General features: G+C 41.8%; 1 protein-coding gene across 1 annotated transcript in view; it reads right to left on the bottom strand.

Annotated features, from left to right (window-relative positions):
* Positions 1-11,524: 11,524 nt before the first annotated feature.
* The window catches only part of col4a1 (collagen, type IV, alpha 1), a 48,801-nt gene continuing 39,340 nt past the window's right edge, over positions 11,525-20,985 (bottom strand). The window contains exons 31-53 of the mRNA XM_079277299.1: positions 20,619-20,769; positions 20,407-20,520; positions 19,962-20,129; positions 19,503-19,592; positions 19,232-19,384; positions 18,831-18,929; positions 18,534-18,623; positions 18,192-18,331; positions 17,721-17,847; positions 17,523-17,603; positions 17,193-17,291; positions 16,752-16,802; positions 16,474-16,659; positions 16,183-16,316; positions 15,994-16,066; positions 15,764-15,835; positions 15,505-15,633; positions 15,290-15,388; positions 14,989-15,201; positions 14,736-14,913; positions 14,529-14,643; positions 13,897-14,069; positions 11,525-13,204 (exon numbers count right to left, since the gene is read on the bottom strand). Of these exons, the coding sequence (XP_079133425.1) occupies positions 13,123-13,204; positions 13,897-14,069; positions 14,529-14,643; positions 14,736-14,913; positions 14,989-15,201; positions 15,290-15,388; positions 15,505-15,633; positions 15,764-15,835; positions 15,994-16,066; positions 16,183-16,316; positions 16,474-16,659; positions 16,752-16,802; positions 17,193-17,291; positions 17,523-17,603; positions 17,721-17,847; positions 18,192-18,331; positions 18,534-18,623; positions 18,831-18,929; positions 19,232-19,384; positions 19,503-19,592; positions 19,962-20,129; positions 20,407-20,520; positions 20,619-20,769 (2,817 nt within the window). The 3' untranslated portion in view covers positions 11,525-13,122. The remainder of the gene's footprint in view (positions 13,205-13,896; positions 14,070-14,528; positions 14,644-14,735; positions 14,914-14,988; positions 15,202-15,289; positions 15,389-15,504; positions 15,634-15,763; positions 15,836-15,993; positions 16,067-16,182; positions 16,317-16,473; positions 16,660-16,751; positions 16,803-17,192; positions 17,292-17,522; positions 17,604-17,720; positions 17,848-18,191; positions 18,332-18,533; positions 18,624-18,830; positions 18,930-19,231; positions 19,385-19,502; positions 19,593-19,961; positions 20,130-20,406; positions 20,521-20,618; positions 20,770-20,985) is intronic.

Genomic DNA, 20,985 nt, shown 5'->3' with positions numbered 1-20,985 from the left:
CAGATCATTTGGGAACTCTCAGTCAGGGAAGGCTCACAGCTAATAATCAGGGCTCACATGCACTGGCAACAACAAAGTTGAGTCTTGCTTTATGAAATAATATCAACCTTTATCTGGGATTAAAGGATCAGACATGTCCTCCACACCTCCATTTATAACAGACACACATTTGGAGATGGTTATGTTGGTGACAAAAGACAGAAATGGACACATGAGGAGACAGATGGACATAAATGAACAAACAGTAGTAGGAGACAAGCTAATCTAGGTCTAAAACTACAGTATGTAATTAATGGTTTGATTTCTACCTACATGAGTATTACGCCCAAAGCTAAGCAACATACCATTAGGTTATAGTTGACGTTAGATAAGCCCTGTTCTGGTCTGACGCATTCACTGCACGGGAGCTTGTCCTGACTCCTGGATACTGCTGGATCAGAGTTTAGGTTCGTGTTACTGGTTTCATCCTGCTTTTTGCAGCCAAACTTGTTAACACGCAGCTCAGTCCTCATCCTCAAAGTCTTTCCTCTTCAAAAGTGAGACATTTTGAAAATCTAAACTTTGAGGGCTACCTCTGTGTTGCATTACCGAGTACATTTTTTGTACAGTAACAATTCACATCGGGTTAGTTTGGAACAAACGACATTTTAGTTTATGATACTGTAGTTCTCAGTTTCAGACAAATCAACTGGAAACATTAAAAAGCACATTTTTAGCCATCTCACTGAATAAGCATTGATTAGCCAGCTACTGCTGATAACATTTGCAAGTGGCACACATCATTTTGGCCAACAAAATCAAAGGTGGTCGGCCAGAAATGCGAGGACTGCTTTTGTTTAGTTCAGAATTAAACCAAAGACCCGTCATTTTAAAGAATCTCCACAGATTTCGAAGTTAAATCTGGCATTTGAAGCTGAATTTACATACCTGCAGTAGTAGAATGGAAGGTTGGAGAGAGGGGCCGCAACCAAGAGGGGTAGGACTTTGAGACGGGTGTGTTGTTTGGAAAAAGCTAATATAACCCATACAAACTACTTTGTTTATTAGGAGCAGGTGTGTGTGAGAGAGGGAAATGATAAGGGCAACTGGGTCAGCGAGTGAATCCAATACTGGCAAACAATGTTGTTGCCACCATGTTGCTTTACATAACAGTTTGTCAGCTGATAGAGGCGCAGACGAGTCACCGATGGAGACTGTAAACATGGACGTTTCCAGAGCTATGTGAAAGGCCAAAAGCTTCCCTTATCTCTCTGTGGAGGGGCTCACAATAACACTCTTATTAGCTTTCCCCTCGCTGCCCATGATGATGGAAAATACTCATGGCACACAAATATAAACGGTTGTAAACACACACCGCACACACGAGCAGAAGGTAACCAAGAAGGGGAAAGTCTTTGGAGACTTTCCCCCTCTTTGGAGTCTTTGTTTGTGATTTTGCATTTAATCTGGAGTCGCCTGAGACATTGAAGGACAGCCACGCTCCGTAATACCGTTGAGCCAGCATGTGATGCCATGGTGTCAGCATATTTCTGATGTGTTCAGGCCACTGCTGAAAAACAACTAGCTCCCATGAGGGTCCTCCCTCCCCCCAACAACAACAACTGTGTCACAGGATTTGTGTCTGTGAGCGTGTGTGTACATGTGTTTTTGTTGATGCAGGTGTTACTCTGGCCTTCACAGCGGCTAATGGAAGGGCCCATTAACACCACAACAACCCTAATAGTACTGTAAATACTTGGTCTGCTGGTGTGATGATAGCTTTGTTCAATAATTCAGCAGCTGCTGAGAAAATCAACAATCCCCTTTTCTAAAAGAGCGAACAACATTGTAGGTAATGTCATCAGATAACCAGGGGCACAACTCGCATAGGGCACGATAGAGTATGTATGATAGCTCTACTCAGAAGTTCAGCACAGCCTGTGATGCAGCCTGTGTACAGCACATGAAAGTGAAACGTCTTTATTTTAACCATCCACTTAGTTGTTGAGCACTCAGTGTTAGCAGCTGTAGCTGGTTAGCTTCAGCGTGCATGGCCCTTTCTTCTGTTGTCGTTGGTCTTTTTTTTTAGTGGGAGCACATTTGTTCACGGTGCTTGTGGTAAGTGATGACTTCACGCAGAGCAGCCAAGTCGGTGAGAGATTCCTGAGTCCAGCTTGTCATATTAACTGAGGTAATTTAGCACGACGCACGGTAAAAGGTTATTTGCTAAGTATGCTGTACTTGTGATAGATTTGTCTGCCGTGTAAATTAGAATGTAAGTTACGGTGTGGTCTTTTAAAACACAGCCAATGTACACTGTGCAGGGAGGCAGGAGCCCTCCCCCGACCCTTTACACGATGAGGTGACACTAAGACAGATGGCAGTGTCACGCATAATCAATTGTGCATTTCTTCTCAGCATATAGCTGAATAATCATTAGTTGGTCATTTAAATTATGACCATAAAAGCTGAAGAAAGTGTTGCCATCAGTTTGGTTAATCATGATGTGGAATACTGGTCACTCATGTTTGTGCTTACACTACAAAAACAGATGATTTTCCACTGATCATGTCTGTTTTTTATTGACATATCTGGGTGATTACAAGAAGGAAAAGTTGTGTTGTGCTGAACGTGTAATTTTAACCATGAGTCTTCACACCCTTAGCTGCAAATGTTCACACAACACCCACAACCCTCTTCGACAACAGTACCTCATCACTATTCCTCGGTGGTGTGAAGACTGGACAAAGTACAAAGTGTAGCCTATTTTTCTCCTCTCCATGCTTTAACACAGCAAACGTGAACGGCATGTACAACCAAGGAATAAGGATGCATCCTTCCAGACTCCTGTGCCGCTCTCCCTGTCTGAGAGGCTCTTGTCAAAGAACAGATGCTACACGAACACCAGATATTCACGTTGCTGCTCGGCTTCCTCCACGTATCAATCAAGTGTTTAAATCCCAGTCGTGACGGGCAAGATGTCAGAGCCAGGTTGTAATGGCATAATCTCACACAATGTGTTTCATCACCTCGTCGTTCTCTCTCGCTTCTGTTTGGCAGTTTTGCCTCCATTTCTCTGAATTATTTTTTGTCTGACTTGCACACAAACGATGTCCCATCCCCTTCCTCAGTTTCTAGTTCGAGACACGAACGGTCCATGAATGCCAACCATCTGATCGTACTAACGGTCCAGAAGGGCCGGGCAGACCCTCCTGTGCTGTGCTGACTGCCATCTTACCACAATAGTTGTCTCACATGCTAAACTTCTTCCTGCTACAGCTCTAAGGAGACATATCGTGCTCATTTCCTGGTTCATTTGGGGTTTCTGCAAGAACATGTTTACAGGCTTTAATGGGGTTTTTTTATACGGTCTGTCTGAATATACCTGAATTCACCCTCTGTCTCAAACGTGGAACTGCGTTGCTAGGCAACAGCTTGGGTCCATATTTACTTCCTGTCAGCTGATGTCGTTCACATACACTGCAACCGGAAATATACCCGGACACATGTTAAAGGCACAGTTTCTGGGTACAGGCTGTGTGTATTTACCTCTGGATTGAATGTTTTGATTCTTTCGCAGTATTTATGTAGCACCTGCTTTATAATAAAAAAGACACGACAATCTAACGTTGTACAAAATGGGATCTTTAATTCTGAGATACCTGTGAAAACACTTCGGCAGCTACTTCAGTGTTCAATAGAACAGTGTGACATTTTGGGAAACGTGCCTGTTTGCTTTCTTGCCGAGAGTTGGATGAGAAGATCGACTCCGCTTTTAAACTGGTATTCATTTTGAAATTTAAAATGGCAAAAAAAGTGAACAGGGGGAATGTCAAATTATTGTTTTAAGAATAAGAATGACAATTGTTTGTTGTTAGCTTGGATTTAATCGTTTTCCCATGACAGTGCTTCTCTTTTCTCCCTGCAGGAGATAAGCCCGTGTCTTTTTAGTCGGATTGTCTTCCCTGTCGAGGTCTCATCAGCAGATGGACAAGTTGCTGCAAAACAAGAGGCTTGGCGACAGAAAATATTGGCTGGTGCTCATGGTGTTAATTGCATGTATAAACATAACAGTGCAGGGCTGTAGGGCAGTACTGGTTTGCTGATGAATCAAGCGGAAGGTACTGAGAGAAGTATGAAGAGTGATTTATTAGATTAAGAGTGATATAGTTGAGATAAATAAAGAGAAAAGACAGAATGAGAATACTGGAATGCCTCCCACAAACTCACTCCCACTCTTCCTCCCGTGCCCACGCACTCTCTGTTACTGTGACGTCCACTCTTCCTTGTTACTCCTCCGCTCGGCTGTGGAGGCGTTCTGTTCCCCTCTCATTCATACGGTGCCACACTATTTCCATATTTCTGAGTGGACACTGTGCATTGAGTAGGAAAGAGGAGGGAGCACCATGTTTGGCTTCATCCGATCAGATTTCCGATCATGCTGAGACCGTGATCAGACCTCACATGAGAGCCAAGCTCTACAGATGGAATTATGTCATCTTTGTACATGGGAAACTGAGGATATGATCCAGTCATATTCTCCACAATTGTATTGTTTTAACTTTAAAACAAGCATTTAAAAAAAAAGGTTCCACCCTTTCAGGCCCATGTTATGCTGATCTCACTACTCATTGTGGGAGGTCAGTAAACTCAGTACTGCTCAAACGGCTACATTACAGTCTTCCCCAATGAGAGCAGTGTGTTCCTAATGGTACGGTATTAATGTGTGTCATACAGTGCAAGGGTCACCGATTGGCATTTAAGGAGACACTCTGATGTCAACACTACATTGAGGAAGGAAGGGTGATATTAGGTTTGATTCTGGCTTACACAGTAAAAATGTGTTCAATCTTTCTTCTGTTAACAAAGAAAATCTAAAACATTTTGACACTGATGACTTGATTAAAATGCGAATAATTTGTTCATTTTATTGAGCATATGAATGTGCTTTAAACTCAAAACAAACATTTCTTTATAGTAGCGGAATACATTTGGTCAAAGTTTTGGTTTTCTCTTTTTAATGTGAATGAAAAGCAGATTCGTCCTTCAGTCAACTCCTTTTTTAAATCATAAAATGGTGAAAAAAACAGAATAAGTACAAAATGTGTCACCGAGTCACCCACAAAAAAAAAAAAAAATCCTCTCACCAAAGTGTGAGGCCTTGACCACAAGGTCAAGCATGTTACTATCCCCAAACTGGCAGACAAATGAATAACTTGTACAACAGTCACAGTCCCCATTCAAGGCCACATTTTCACAAAGTACGTCTTCAGTATATAGAAGTTCTAACTGCTCACTATGAGGTCTGTGTATCCATTCATCTCCACTGTAATACTTTTTTGTAATTTGGGTAAGATTCCCTAAAAATGAGTTGTTAAGATGTTGAGGACACTTGATCGTGATTGTTTAGGGCCAACAAAAGCTTTGGATAAAATAACTGATGGTGACATGTCTCCATATGAAATGTTGCGTCTTGCCTGGAACTCGATAGCACAGAGAGGAAGACATGGAAGCTTAAAAGGTCCAGTATGAACTGCTAGCACCATGTCCAGTCAGAACCTCGACTCATGATCCTTTACTCATAAACCGGCTGGTGGGTAAACCAGGGAGGAACCCATTTCTGCTAATGGTCTGTGTCTTAGAGCTAATAATGGAGCTGCAGAAGGAAGCAAACATCGATCAGGAAGCAAAGGAAGGAGTAAAGTGAAGGTGTACCACTACTTATTGCCTTTGAGCTTTTTCTTTCCTTTTCCTACCTCTTCACCAGCGGAAGGATGTGCACAAATAACAAACACAGCAGTTGCGTTAAACATGATAATTAGCAATGTAGTGAACTAGCATATAATTAGTGGTATTGTTCATTTCAATCATGTCTAACAGGATGTGAAAGCAGCAGTATGTGTCCAAATGCTGACACGATGAATGCATTTTTTAAAAACAACTGGAGGATTGTTTTCAAGGTAGTGGCAGAACAACAGTAAACAACAGTAAACAATAGTTTGTCAACTATGAGCCTATAATGTAAGTTCACATCAAATAGAATCTAAACCAGAACAATAATAAAAAGCATGAATATTAAAGTCATGTGTCTGAGGAGGCGCATGGTGTGTCTACACCTCAACTCAACAACATAAGGTTATTTTATATATATATAGAGAGAGAGTAGACATTTTTGCTTTAACGGCTCTCTTGATGTTTGCATTATATTCCATTTAACTTTTGCAGACTTTTGAAATGTCCAAGAAAGCAAATCAGTGAGGAACTGCTGATGACTGCAAGATTTACAAAACTTAATGTCAGTTCATAGCGTCAAACGTCAGCTTCTCAAGTCACATCAGATTCCACTTCTTTCTCATCTCAGTGTGGAACATGTTGGAAAGTATTTGCCTTTGATCCCAAATTGAACCCAATTTGTTCGCTTTGCACCAAGTTCAATCACATTGAACATTGACACACAAAAGCCAATGTCCAGACAGTTTGATTGTTTCTATCCTTGTTTCTATCATACATGTAGTTTCTATCATACGTGTAGTTTATATCATATGTGTAGGTGTGCAGGGCCTTTCTATTGCATGGTGTTGCCATATGGCAACACCTACTTCATCTCAATTTTACTAAAAGACAGTCATATAAAAAACATGTCATGCTGTTTAGTTGTGAAAATGAAGGTCTTTTGCTTTGATATGACACAATTCATCACATTACGTGAACTGGAAATCCTGTTTACAGTTTACTAATTGTTGGTTATTCAGGCAGAATTCCTTCAACAAAATAAATCATTACAACAAAACTACTTCTAGAAAACCAAAACTACCTGGGGTAAGTCAACATTAAATTGTCATCATTAAAACCAGTTTAGATGTAAAACTGCCGGAACTTTATGTGAATATGGAACTGAATTGTCTGCATTAAAGCAATTGGACTGTGATTGACTTAAATATAACTAGGCTAAGACTAACCTTTGATAACATTTAAAAGGGGAAAAAGCCATTTTTATGATTATATCTTTTAGGGCTGGGCGATAAATCGATTTAATCGATTAATTCGAATGTGTGCTTTAAGGCGATGTGTTTTATTGAAAATCGAGAAAATCGCCCCCACCCCTTTTTCCCGTAGTAGAGTGCGCGCGCATTGTTTACAAACTAAAACAATGGCGGCCAGCAGCTTCACTGCTTCACCAACTGTACTCCGCATGAGAAGAAGAGTGCCCGGTGGAAAGCCATCACGGATGCAGTCGCGATGTATATCGCAAAAGATATGGTGCCCATATACACCGTGGAAAAGCCGGGGTTTATTCACCGTCTCAAAGCTTTGGACCCCAGGTACGTGCTACCAAGCCGTAAACATTTTTCTGACGTTGCCTTGCCTCGGCTGTACAATAGTACACGCCAAAGGATCTCTGCGGAGCTGGAGGGGATGTCATTCTACTCCGCAACAACTGACCTGTGGTCCAGCAGGTTGACCCAGACACCGATCCACTTGACTGGTGGAAGCGTCACCAACTTAACTTTCCAAGGCTAAGTACTTTAGCAAAGAAATACCTCTCTGTGCCAGCTACAAGTGCCCCCTCTGAGAGGCTTTTCAGTGTGTGGGGGGGGGCATTGTTACATGCCACCGTGCATGCCTGAAGCCAGAGGTAGTAGACAGGCTTGTCTTCCTGGCAAAAAATATTTAGAAAAAACATGCACTACTGTTTAATACTGTTGGTTATGTTGTGAATGCACTTGATTTTGTTTACATGCACTTATTTACTGTGCAAAATATGTTATGTTGATGTTAGATCAGATGTTGCACTTTTGAAAATGTGAATGTTAAAGGGTCATATACATTTTATTTCATGCTGTGTTTGTATCAGTGTATTCAGTTAGAAAAGCTTACTGTAAAAAGTTACATTTGCACAGTTGTTTACAATGGAAGGCTACTATTTAATGCCATTTAATGTTATGTTTAATTTAATTTTATATTTAAATGATTCAGGCAAACAAAAGAGTGACCAAATACTTTTTGTATACTACAGGCACCTTTCTACAATGTTCAGGTTTTGTTTGCACTTTATTTTTATCAACCTACTTGGGAAAATCATCACAAAATAAAAGAAAAAATTGTTTTCAACAGCTTCTGTCATCTGCAAAAAATTTTGGGGGAAAAAAATCGATTTAAATCGTGAATCGGATTTTTTGTAAAAAAATCGGAGATTTTTTTTTTAGGCCATATCGCCCAGCCCTAATATCTTTTCATTTCAGACACTTTGCAACTGTACTGTATTATCTGGATCCTAAATTACATCACCGGAAATCACAGTTTTACCAGAAGAAATTGCGATACACCACCGAAATTGTAAGTTGTTCGACTTTTGTGTACATTTCAAGCCGCATCCTGCTTATGCATGGAGAACAAGGTGTCACAAAAGAAAAGGGAGCCCATCACAAGCTGTTGTTTATGAATATTTACATTATTTAAGCAATTTCAAGTCAGAAAAATAAAATGTTTTTGAAACTGTGAAGTCCAATTTGTGTCATTGAGATGTGGGGGTTCAGTCAATCTAGCTGTTTGCATCACCTATTGTGAACAATAGAAACATCAAAAATTCAAACATGAAACTAAAGTCGAAAGGCTTCAAAGTGGCAACTGTCCACGTAGCAACAGCCAATGTGACTGGTTGAGAGAGTTCTACCCATTAATGAGCTCAACTGTTGGCAGGTGAGGTACCACAGAGACTCCAGTCACATTAACATCAGAATATTAAGTGACTTTTGTTCACAATTTCACCGTCCTTTCAGCATGGTGTGTGTGTCATTAGGGTGCGAAAGAGACAATCATTCCATGCTATTAGTTTCTCTCCAACTACAATGCTGCAGGTACCTGTACTGAAATCAACATCGCATTCTGCTTTATATGAAGACAGACACAAAACAAAAAGTTGAAACTGAGTGTGCTTCTGCTTGTGTAAGAAAAAGGAAAACTGCTTTTACGAAAGCTCTCACTGTAATCCCAGACTGATGCAAAAAGCACTGGCGTGCAAGTACCTCTGTTACAATTGTGTGAGAGTATGTTTGTGGGTGTTTGACCCGTGTGACTTCTGTTTTGCATTGCGTACTGTGTGGCAAGGGGGTGGAGGTTGTAGCCCCTGAGGTTGATCCACTCAGGAAAAGGGTCAGGGTCACACTAACCTGACGCATTCCTGCACTTTACCGTAAACACATTCTAAAAAAACATGACATATTAAGTTACAGGTAGTGAGTCAAGTATTCATTATCAGTTTGACATAATATTATCCAACTCGGTAACACTTTAAAATAACTACACACTATGAAGCGTCAGTTAAGTATGAGTAAACACTTGATTCATCATTTATAAAGCATTGTTCCTTCATTAACACCCATTAGTATGCAATTCACAACAGTTATAAATGTTTTATTCTTGATTAATAAGCTCGTCTATTATGTGTTTCATGATTGTGTTTTCATACTTTATAAAAATCGATTCCCCATGAAGTATGAATAAATAAATGAAGTATATATATTTATATATATTACAAACCAATTATTGAGGAGCTGTAGATGATTAATAAGATCATTTATAAAATGTAAGTAAAGGATTAAGAACTTATTTAGATGTACATTATTCATGCATTTATATATATAATGATTTAGATCTGCACTAATGGTTAGGGACTATGTTAATACATGCTTTATAAACGCGAATCAATACTGCAATTCATGATTAATGCAGGTTACTAATCATTAGTAAAGTATTTTGTGTGACCTCATCTAAAGTGAGGACTATTTATGCCTTACAAAGCATTTATAAATGACATTGAAAGGCCATCACTGCCTCAACACCCACAGTGTTTCAGCAGAAAAGGCATGAAAAGCCATGACCTCATAAGTGTAGGCCAGGCTCAAGGGTCATTAAAATGCTGTTGTTTTGTTGCAAACCGTTATCACACATTGTGATACTATGCTACCGTGTGACCAATTTACAGTCCGTTTGCTCTTAAACAATAATATGGCCAGATTATTTCCCTAAACTTTTACCAGCATAATCCCGTTATCTTAAAGTGATTAGTTCTTAAATCAAGTCTCTATTTAGCTCTGTTACCAAACAACCAATCGGATGAAAATATTTAGAGGTCAATGTTTCGAACTCCAAAGCCCCCTGAGCAGGGCTGAGCATTGATCCTCATCACATGTTGTAAATGGATTTTCATGTGAACTAACATCACTTTGTGTTGATGTCAACAATAAATGTGACACATTTCTCAAGGTGAGTTTGGTCACTCTCTGTATGATGTCAGATATAGTTTTCTACAGATACTAGTCTTCAGTTATAATTACAATGATATTTTGAAATAATGCAATTATATGTCCAACTGAATATACTACTTGACATAGTTGAAAACTTACTACATTTTTACTTTTACATTTATTTTGTGGACTCTAAATGTATGTTTGTAAATGTGAAATGTAATTACTTTCACCTCTATTGCAAAGAAACTGTACATTCCATTAACTTATTGCCTTAATTCTTCTGTTTATTTGAAGCATTTCACTCCAAAGTATTGGAGCTGTATAATAGAAGAAGTGCTGCATGAAATCTTTAAGTAGATAGCTCCAAAACTCGAATGACTCAATCGTCAAAAAAGTTGTTATGCAGACATAACCTACTCCCAAATTGTAAGCATAACGCCAGACGACAACAACTGAATCTAAGTAATTCCTGTAAAATGCAGCCGTGAAACTGACTTTTTCAAACAACACTTGAGAAAAACAATAATGTGGTACAAAACCAATACTGATACTGTTTTTTAGGTCAATTTATAAACTGTCTCTTGTGTTTCAGGTTACCCATTAGACCGAGGAACATGAGTGTGACGCCTCAGCCTCACTGCAGCAAATGATCTCGATCGTCAGGCCATTGCTCTCGGTTGCATCTGTCATTTGGCCTTTTGGTGTTGTGTGGTTATCCAGAGTGACTCCCACCTGACTGATCTTGCACTCACTGGTCAGAGGTCTAGGCCTTGTTCGGCATGTTTATGAAGATAGCCAGGGGTCAAGGACTGTGTTTGTCTGTCTTGTGACAAAAGAAGAAACAAGGGATAGGAATCCGGTAATAGATGTAAGGCCAGAGTGGAGATGAAAGGAGAGGTTATCTGGTTCTCTGCCGAGCATATCGATCTGTTTGCGTTTTCATGGGGTGAAGGAGTTTGTTGTCATGGCAGAAATGCTGAGGTGTCGGCTGCATATCGCACGCACTGTAGAAGTGTTGGAGCAGAGACTGCACTTAAATTAGGGTTCAAGAATTTGAGGTCAGCGTTTGCCTGTGGCAGTAAATCCCCCCCATAAAAAAAACACAGAGAGCTTGTGAACCACATGAATGGAGGAGAGCTTTGAAATCATGAATCATCAGCAACTTACCCACAAAGTGTGCTGGTGCTGCCCTCTTGTGGCCCATGCAGGGTACTGTATCTGAACGTCACATTTTAAAACATTTTAAACCAACAAACCAAAAACCAAAAATATCACCGATCATAACTGAAGGAGGATGTTCTACAAATCCTTTTATTGCATTGAGTACACAGTATGGGATCTGGAAAATATTCAAAGGTTCATGCAGTTCTTTTTGTTCTGTGTGTTTATTAGGTAAGATTATTCCCCACTGTAATCAAGTCTGTTAACACTACTGATACTGTATATATACTCATGGAGCATTTAATCACAACCAAGCAACACAAACAAATACAGGTTATGGTCAGTGTAGAGTAACCGCTGTAACATGAACACAAGAAATAGCTTGCTTCTTAAAGTAGCTCTGAATGGGACTATGCCTGGTATCCAGAGGCCTTCCTCCTACTGGACAAGACTGAGGATCTCCAAATACTGTATATTAAGGGATTAACAAAACCCAAACATGTGTTAAGAGCTTCTAAAGCACGTCAACTTGCATAGAAACGTACAAATACAATCCTCCTCATCTGTCTGTGTTTGACTCTGATGTAAAGCCATGACGTGATGACCCTTCACTCTTTTGTGTTAGATCGACAGAGATAACAAGAGTAATTCAGAACATGAGCAAAGTAGCAGGTAGCTGTTATGTGTAAGTATATATATATATACATGTGCATTTCTTTGGGATCACAAGCGTTTGGCTCACGTAATGTGAGAAGAGTAAAGCTGTTATACACAACGTTCTGACAGAGCAACGGTAGAGGATTTCTTTTTTTGTTGGTCTTTTTCTTTTTGTGCATCTGTTCTGGATCGACAGGGTTGTGCAACGATATACATGCAGACGTTACACAAAACACACACCACTTCCAGGCAGCTCAAAACCATTCATATATGTACACTCACACACACGCACACACACACGCACACACACACACACACCGCCGATGCTCTTTCAGTGCTGTTTTGTTTGTTAATAAGGCGCTGATTGTCAGACGTTGATACACTGCCTTTGGATCAATGGAATCTCAGATACACTAAAGTCCAACATATTCTCATAAACCTTATAAATAAAAATGGACTCAATAACACACAAAGTATTTCAATAATAACCTGAGGAGACTATGTTGGACTACGTTAGAGAGGAATGCATTATATTTACAACACAGTGATAAGTATATATGTGTGTCGGCAACATTGCGGTGATTTAGCGAATGGCAAGCGTCTGTAACCAGTGGTAAGTCCCATTCTTTTCATTAGTATGTTTAAAAGAGCTAAAAATAGAGAATAAAATGAGGCTATATCTTTGAATGCTGTGGCACGGGAAGGGAGGAGGGAAAAAAAACAAAATGCAAAGAGGGAGATAACTAAAATTCTATATAGCACCTGACTCACACAATATGAACACCAGTTTACCAGTTTAGGGGGCATGTACTCAGTGCAGTGGTAAACTGGGAGCAATTCTTTCGAGACATGTTGTGATCATGTTGTGTTCTGCATGGGACAAAAGGCCGCTTGGGCTCTGTGTTTGTAATGTTTAGTCTCCGACTGTTTTGCAAACCACGTCTCTGTCCCTCTCCTCTCACACATGCAGGGAAATAGCACCATCGTCTGAAAACAGCAAGTTAAGCCAAGTTGAGGACGTCAGCGTACACGTTTTTGCTCGCATTGTTAGGAAGGAGGACTCTGGAGTGGAGGTTTATGTCCTCTTCATGCACACCTGACAGCGGCTTATGTGTGTTCGGAGGTTGCCTGCTTTTAGCGTCGTGGGGACAGGTTTCCTGGAAAGAGGCGGAGAGAAAAACATTAGAAGTCCACCTTTGTTATCAAGCTCATAATGTATATGTGGAGGAAATTAGATAACGGCCAAAACTGAAACAGTAACTTAACTCCAGGCTAAAAAGCATTGTTTCACCACCATCTCTGCTTTACATGCTTAGGCGCTTTTCAGCTGTGAACACCTACAGCACCACTGAAGGGTGTGGTTGGGTGTGCTCTGTTCCACACCAAGCAGTGATGCAAAAACATCAGCAAACAAGACAAATACACAAGGAAAGCTTTGTTTTCCTCTTAAGGTAATCCACAGACTTTTAATAAAAGATCAGTTTCATGTAGAAACTACGGTTCCTACATAGAACTGCTCACAACAATGTCTGTGGATTATCTTGAGTAACTGGGTCATGATTTCTGGAAAAGGGGTATTGCTGTTGAGTTTTACAAATTCATTTTTTGGCACTTTGAATACGTCTAGTGTCATATAGTATATTTGAGAGAAGGCAGACATTTCTATGGCTGATATCTATAAAACTAGGAAACTCAAGCCAAAACATGTAGATTGATAAATAGCGCGTCAAGTAAGAGGGAAAAAAGAGTATTTTAGATTTTTGGGGGAACTGTCCCTTAAGTTACTCTTTCATGTGAAGGGGGGGGGGGGGGGGGGCGGTTCAAGAAATACAATGTTTTTCAGTCTTACCTAAACATCTCATTGTCTTCAATGGTGGCAAGCCAAAAGCTGTAGGAGTTGGCGTAGTAGTTGCAGGTTCCACGGCCGTGACACTCGATGAATGGAGCACTGCGGAATTCCTCCAGGCAGGAACCAGGAGAGGCCAGAGCCTGGCCGGATCCCTCAGCACCAGCACTGGTGTGCTTCACAAACACACACAGCGAGAACAGCTCATTAACCAAATCAAGCACATCTTGAAAAGAGTTACTGTTTTGATTTCTGAAAGTTGTGCCGGCAAAAAGAGTTACTCAGAGGGGATTGTCTTGCAAAGACACTGTAAATGGATAGATGTACTGTACATGTATGGATTACTATGGTCACACTGCCATTGGTAGGGAGGATGGGGTAAATGGGAGATTTTTGAAAATTGGGGTGGGTATGTGGTTGGGATGGTTTGGGGATAAGGTAGGACATGATGTAACGTAAGTCCTTCAACATTTGCTTACGTGGAATATTCACATTAGCTGTAGCACAACTACTGTTCCTCTTAATATTGTCAATTAACTTGATATTGATATCCGCACAACTTTGGCTTTCTTGGCACGTCAGCGGTGTAAGGAAGAAATGAATGTATTGCTGAAACCTGATCCTGTTTGTCTTACCATGACAAAGGAGTAGCCAATCCAGAGAGAGTCCCAGCCGTGAGGGCATGTTGGGATCATGATGGTCTGACTGTGAATTGCTATCACCATGGCTGGGGCTTCGCACACAGAACACCTGTCCACACACACACATAAAGGAGAGGAGCGGGTCAAATGAGGATCACGAATACCTAAAACAGAACAGTATGGATAGAAATGCGGACATACCTGCTGATGAAGGGTTTGATGCCTTCACCAGTGATGGGTGCCATGCTCATGGGCATGGGCTCAGGGGAGGTGAGCCAGTAGGAGTAGTCGTTGCGAGAGGCAAAGTTGCACACGTTGTTGATGTTACAGAACAGGAAGGGCATGGGGCTGAACTTCCTTAGACAGCTGCCCGCCGTACCTAAAACACAGAGAGGGGAGACATGTAACTAAAGCCACAAACCCATTTTCTCCATCCACATGTTGTGTTTCTCACCTAAGTCCTGTCCATGGGAGCGTTCGTTGCCTTGAATGTAGAGCAAGGAGTAGCCATCATATATGAGGGAGGTTCCCGCGGGACAGAGTGGAACCTCCACCGTCTGGCTGTGACGGGTTACCAGGAACCCGTGATCCATGGATGAGGGGCCAGGGTGACCCACTTGGCCTGGAACACCGTCAGGTCCTGAAGGGCCAGGGTGTCCTCTGGGTCCTGAAGACAGAGTAATGCATGATTAATGACAGCAACAGCACAGCAGTTCTTACCTTTCCATCACCGTTCATCCCTGTGTGCTTCTCACCCTGTGGCCCTGGCAGGCCAGGATCCCCTTTGGATCCAGACTGACCATGATATCCAGGAATGCCATCGTCACCTTTTGGCCCCAAAAGACCTGTCACACCTGAGGAAAAAATAACACAAATGCTGAATCAATAAGACAATTAGATGCGGAGGAGAGGTGAGCAGGAGAACATTTTGGTTACACAGTTTATTACACGGTTTTAGGCATAATGTCACCTTGCTGTCCTTTCTGTCCAGGAAGCCCAGATGGCCCCTGGGGACCCGGTAAGCCATGTGGCCCTGGGAACCCGATATCTCCTTTGATGAAGGTGCTGGGGCCGGGGGGACCAGGGGGTCCTTCATTGCCTAAAATATACAATCTCTTTAGACAACGTTTTCCAGTTGCTCATTTAGATTACCAGAGACACGCGTAAGCACTGACTGCATTATGTATTGGAATGATTCTAGTAATGAAGGGTTTCCCCTCCATGTTTACCCTTTTCTCCTGGGAATCCTCTGTCTCCAAGTTCTCCTTTGAATCCAATGTCCCCCACATTACCCCCTGTACCTATAGTTTCAAGAACAGTGCATTTTAATTGTCAATAATGGGAATAAAAACGAATCTTTCCTCTCATATTTCTGTAAAAATACAGTACTCTTTCACAAAAGAGCACAAATACACACACACACACAGTCATAGACTACCATACTGTATTATGTAATCACCTGGGAAGCCAGGGACACCCTGCAATCCCCTCCCTCCCTTCTGACCATCGATACCTGGAAGGCCAGATTGTCCCTGTAATACACGCGCACACAGAAATAGCATTAAAGCAGCACTGACCTGCATATGAGCAAATAACATGTAGCCTACAGTATAAAGCTTGAGTGATGGAAAACAGCCTGATGACGTACAGAAAGTCCAGTGACTCCAGAGTCACCCTTATGTCCCGACTCTCCCTGGAAACCAGGGAGGCCCTGGTCTCCTTTGTCTCCCTTTTGGCCGTCTCTGCCTGGCCCACCAGCGAGTCCTGGTACTCCTGAGGATCCTGTTGGATAAAGAGAAGAAGAACACATCATATAACACGTGATGTTTTTGGTATTCTAAACACTTTTGCCTTGCATCAGTGGCTCTGTACTACAACATTTTAGCAACAGGTCCTGATTCACGTAAGAACTTGCAGGACTGTCATGTATATGGCATACCTGATTCTCCGGCTTGTCCCGTCTCTCCCTTCCCTCCCTTAGGGCCCTCCAGAGCGATACCTGTGAGCCCCCTCTCTCCTGTCTCCCCCTGGGGTCCCCATGAGCCTGGAAGTCCCTTGTCTCCTCTGATACCAGGGACACCTGGATTACCTGGAGTGCCAGGGAAGCCATGACTACCTTTGTCACCTGGAATGGGAAAGAGAAATTTCACCTGATGAAACTCTGCTTGGCTCCAGTGATTGACGGATTATACAAATCAATGGCGGAAGGGCTCTAACCTTGGACACCAAGCACCCCAGGTGGTCCAGGGAAATCTCGTCCAGGTAACCCTGGGGGGAAGGACAGACAAAAAGTACATTACAGGCATTCTCTGTCATTCTTGGATCGGTAGTGAGGGGTCTGCAGATATTAGGGCTGCCTAAGAAAAAGACCTGAAGCTGCCACGTGTCGGCCATCATTAGTTTTCACTTGATTTGGCTCTGCTAACCCCTGATTCAAGCTTATGGGTGGTTTGACCACTCAAACAAGACTTTGTGTCTTCCAGTAAAGTGTGCGAGTCGTGGTTGAGAGTCTGGTCGAAGGTGAAATAAAGGGTCCCGAGCCAGAGTGATGTTGATATACTAGGCTGAGAGGTTTATTGTTCATTGTGTCGTGACAGCTCATCAACAAACAAGTACATTTTTGCCATGTAGCATCCTCCTAACTCCTCTGACACTAACCTTGGTCTCCTCTCTCCCCTGAGGATCCAGGGATACCATCCACTCCAGCATCTCCCTTCTCTCCGGAAACACCAGGCGGTCCCTGCAAGCCGCCTTCACCTGGAGGAGAACAAATTGACAAACTATGTTACTAACCAGGCTGGCAGAGGCACGTTAAATCCTCAGTGGCTTTTTAACAGACAAAACCCTTTTAACAAAAACTGATCTCGCACGATTGCGTCCGTCTTTGTGAAGTAAACGTTGTCTCAAACCTTGAACAAATGAAATGATCACTGTGATTAATACGTGGCCGTTTGTTTGACTAGCTGAGTAAATAATCCTGTTACTGACCGTCACGACCGTCATGACCAGATTCTCCTGCAGCCCCCGGCAGCCCCGGGGTTCCCTTCTCACCCGATCTACCCGTCTGACCTGTACAACACACATACAGCCCGATGAGAACTCACATGGAATAACAACATGTATAAATACTACATCTAGTGCTGTAGACAAATGTGATGAATGCAACAACACAGATTGAAATCTGACCTGTATAACCAACGAGTCCTTTGTCTCCTCTGATTCCTTGCACTCCTGGCTTCCCGGGCATGCCCTCATGACCCTTCACACCCCTCTCTCCAGGTGATCCTGGGAAACCTGGCTGGCCTGTCTGACCCTGCGAGAGTAGAGGAGGGGAGTGCAGTGAAGTAAACACAGGTAGGTACTGATGATTGTTGAGAAGAACCAGATGAATATGGAAACATAGTTGATATGATATTAAAACTGGCAAAAACGTTTACATTTCCAGCTCTGTTGGTCGCCAGTTTACGTTATTTATTCTCTTTATATATATCGATAGTGGATATTTGGCTTTTGTAATATGGTGTTTTATCTTTTGTACTGATTATTTAACAGATTTCTTAACTGTGAGTCAGTCTCATAGAGCCACAGTGAAAGTCTCAAAAACTTATTTTCACAGAACTAGTAAAAAAATAAGAATTGTTATAGGAAGTGGATTACCTTTTCTCCTGAATGTCCTGGGAACCCAATACCTGCTTCACCAGATACTCCCTTGTCTCCTTTCTGTCCGTCGGTGCCTCTGAATCCCGGATGTCCCGATGTACCAAAATCTCCTTTAGTACCCTTTGGACCAACCACACCTGCACAAACACACACACACACACACAGGACATGCAATAGAATGTGGAATGTGCGTTTCCCCTCTCTTGAAATATCCTCAAAACAGCGTTTTACACTTCGGTCTTTGTTTGTAACACATACAATACATGTTTGCACACACTCGCACTGTCACTGGTTGTTGTCATGAGACACATTTAGATTGTTTTGTTTGTGCGATCTTACCTGGTATTCCCATGTCTCCGCCACTGCCTTTCTGACCAGTTGGTCCCATCCTGCCAGGCTCTCCGGGGAAACCAGGGTCTCCTTTCACACCTGAGACACATCAGTGGGGTAGAAAAATTAACATCTACTGTATTTTCCCTCCATTTTCATCACGTGATTTAGCAAGTGCAGAGGGAATTGACTGAAATAATAGTTAAATTAAATGAGTCGGACACAGAAATGATTACGACTTGAATTCTATTTGGTTTAGATAATTCAACACATGTTAGGTTGCTGTTTAGGTGATCATGTGTTCACCTGATTGTCCAGGTAATCCAGACTCTCCATCTTTGCCTGGCACTCCAGGGTTACCAGGAAGTCCACGGTAGCCCTTCTCTCCAGAGACCCCAGGTGTACCTGATGGGAAAATGGAATTAAAAAACAAATTTATATCAGTCCAATTGAAATAATCTTTTGGAAAGAGGTTGAGAGGGGGGTCTCTTAGTTATTTTCTGGTATTTGTTAATTCTACTTCATTAAACGTATAAATATTTGCAATTAACTTTATAGAAAATGATTGGCTGGAAGATGCTAAAAGAAAGTATTAACAATAAATATTTCTTAAACTGTGGGTCAATAGATAGAATCACCAACGAACCTGTTTGTAGTAAATCAACCACATACTCGTATTGAGCCAAAGGCAGTATGTTGTTTTATACCTATGATTCCGAGGTCTCCCTTCTCGCCCTTCATGTGCTCCATCTTAACGTCGCTCATGTTCCCAGGAGGTCCCTGAAGACCTTGGTCTCCCCTTTCTCCTTTAGTTCCAGTCACTCCAATATCACCTCTAGGTCCAGTAATACCGGGATCACCTAAGAGAGACGGTGAGAAGTCAAAATCGTTTTTAAAAACTGAAAACATCTTCTTTTTTTTTACCAGTATGACGGAGGCTGATGAAAGAACTAGTTTTCACAGTTTGGTTTTCCTCACCTCTGAGTCCAGTAGATCCAGATGTACCAGGTGGTCCAGGAAATCCTGGTACTCCCGGTGTCCCTATGACCCCCATTTCACCTTTCCAACCTGGTAAACAAACATACGTACTTTATAGTGAAACGAATGTCGATAAAAAAAAGAGAGAGGATTCAATTATCGAACACAAACCCTCCTTTACGTTGAAGGCTTTTAATGTGAAACGTGCACAGGAAGTGTTGAGTTTTATTCACAATATCATACACACTGAACACAAGAATGGCATGTAGATGCATTGAAATTACTTCAGGTATTTCTGATAAAAAATAAAAACTCACTACATTGTTAGACTGAATGAATTAATGCTGTAGAAACGTACATTACATTGATTGTATTAGGGACCGACCTTTATGTATTTGTGCAAGTACAACAACTACAAGAAAAATACAAAAAAAACACCCGCACATCAGTCAGTCTCACCTTGGTTTCCAATGAGTCCATCCCTGCCAGGGAAGCCTGATGGCCCCATTAGTCCTTTGGAACCTGGGTTTCCTGGGAACCCGCTGGCTCCCTTATCTCCTTGAAGCCCCGGCATGTCCAGACCAGAAGGACCTGGGTAGCCATTTTCTCCCTTAACACCTTCCCTACCTGTTCAACATGCACACATAGAAATATATTTGTAGTGACTTCCATAACAATTGATAGGTGAGGTATACGAAGAGTTTGCTTCATAATCTGACACTATGACAGGAGTTACTGATAACATTACAATGGCTGTGTTTCATTCAAGTGTCCATGCATGCACTCATTAATCATATTATTTGAACATTATTATTACCATATTATACAATAATTGCTTTACCTTCAGGTCAAAATGTGTTCCATTAAAAAGGTCCATATGTTTGGATGAAAGGTTTGTGCTCACCGTACGGTCCTGACTCTCCAGCTGGTCCTTGTGGTCCAGGAGCTCCAGGGGAGCCTTTACCTGGAGCACCTGGAAAGCCATCGACTCCACGAGATCCTGGGGGTCCCACGTCACCTTATTTTGAAGACCAAAGAAAAAATAAGTTGTACATGGCACAGATGATGGGCCTTTGAACTCTGCAGCATGGACTAAGCAAGCATGTCTTGCAGTACCTTTGATTCCCTGAGGTCCTGGTCCTCCTGTCTGGCCTTCTCGTCCAGGAACACCATGTTGTCCAATGGTACCCTTTTCTCCTGGGAAGCCTATAATTCCCGGGGAACCCTGAGAACCTTTTAGACCTGGAAGACCCCGCCCTGGGTCACCCTGCAGAATATAGACATAAGCACTGATGACTGATGACATTCAAATCTCGCAGTGTATCATGTCCATCAAAAATAAATGTTAGTATTGTTCTTGTTGTTGGATTTGAATTGTATTCTATAACAATAGAGCTTTGGACGAATAAAAACAAGGCACTTGTGTAAAGTCCTCTCAAATATATATATTTCAATGCAACATCCAAAGAAAGAAACATCATCC

The sequence above is a fragment of the Melanostigma gelatinosum genome (genome assembly GCF_949748355.1).
Source record: "Melanostigma gelatinosum genome assembly, chromosome: 10".
NCBI lineage: Eukaryota > Metazoa > Chordata > Actinopteri > Perciformes > Zoarcidae > Melanostigma > Melanostigma gelatinosum.
Note: the sequence above shows the minus strand (reverse complement) of the source record. Positions and strands in the feature narration are given on the sequence as shown.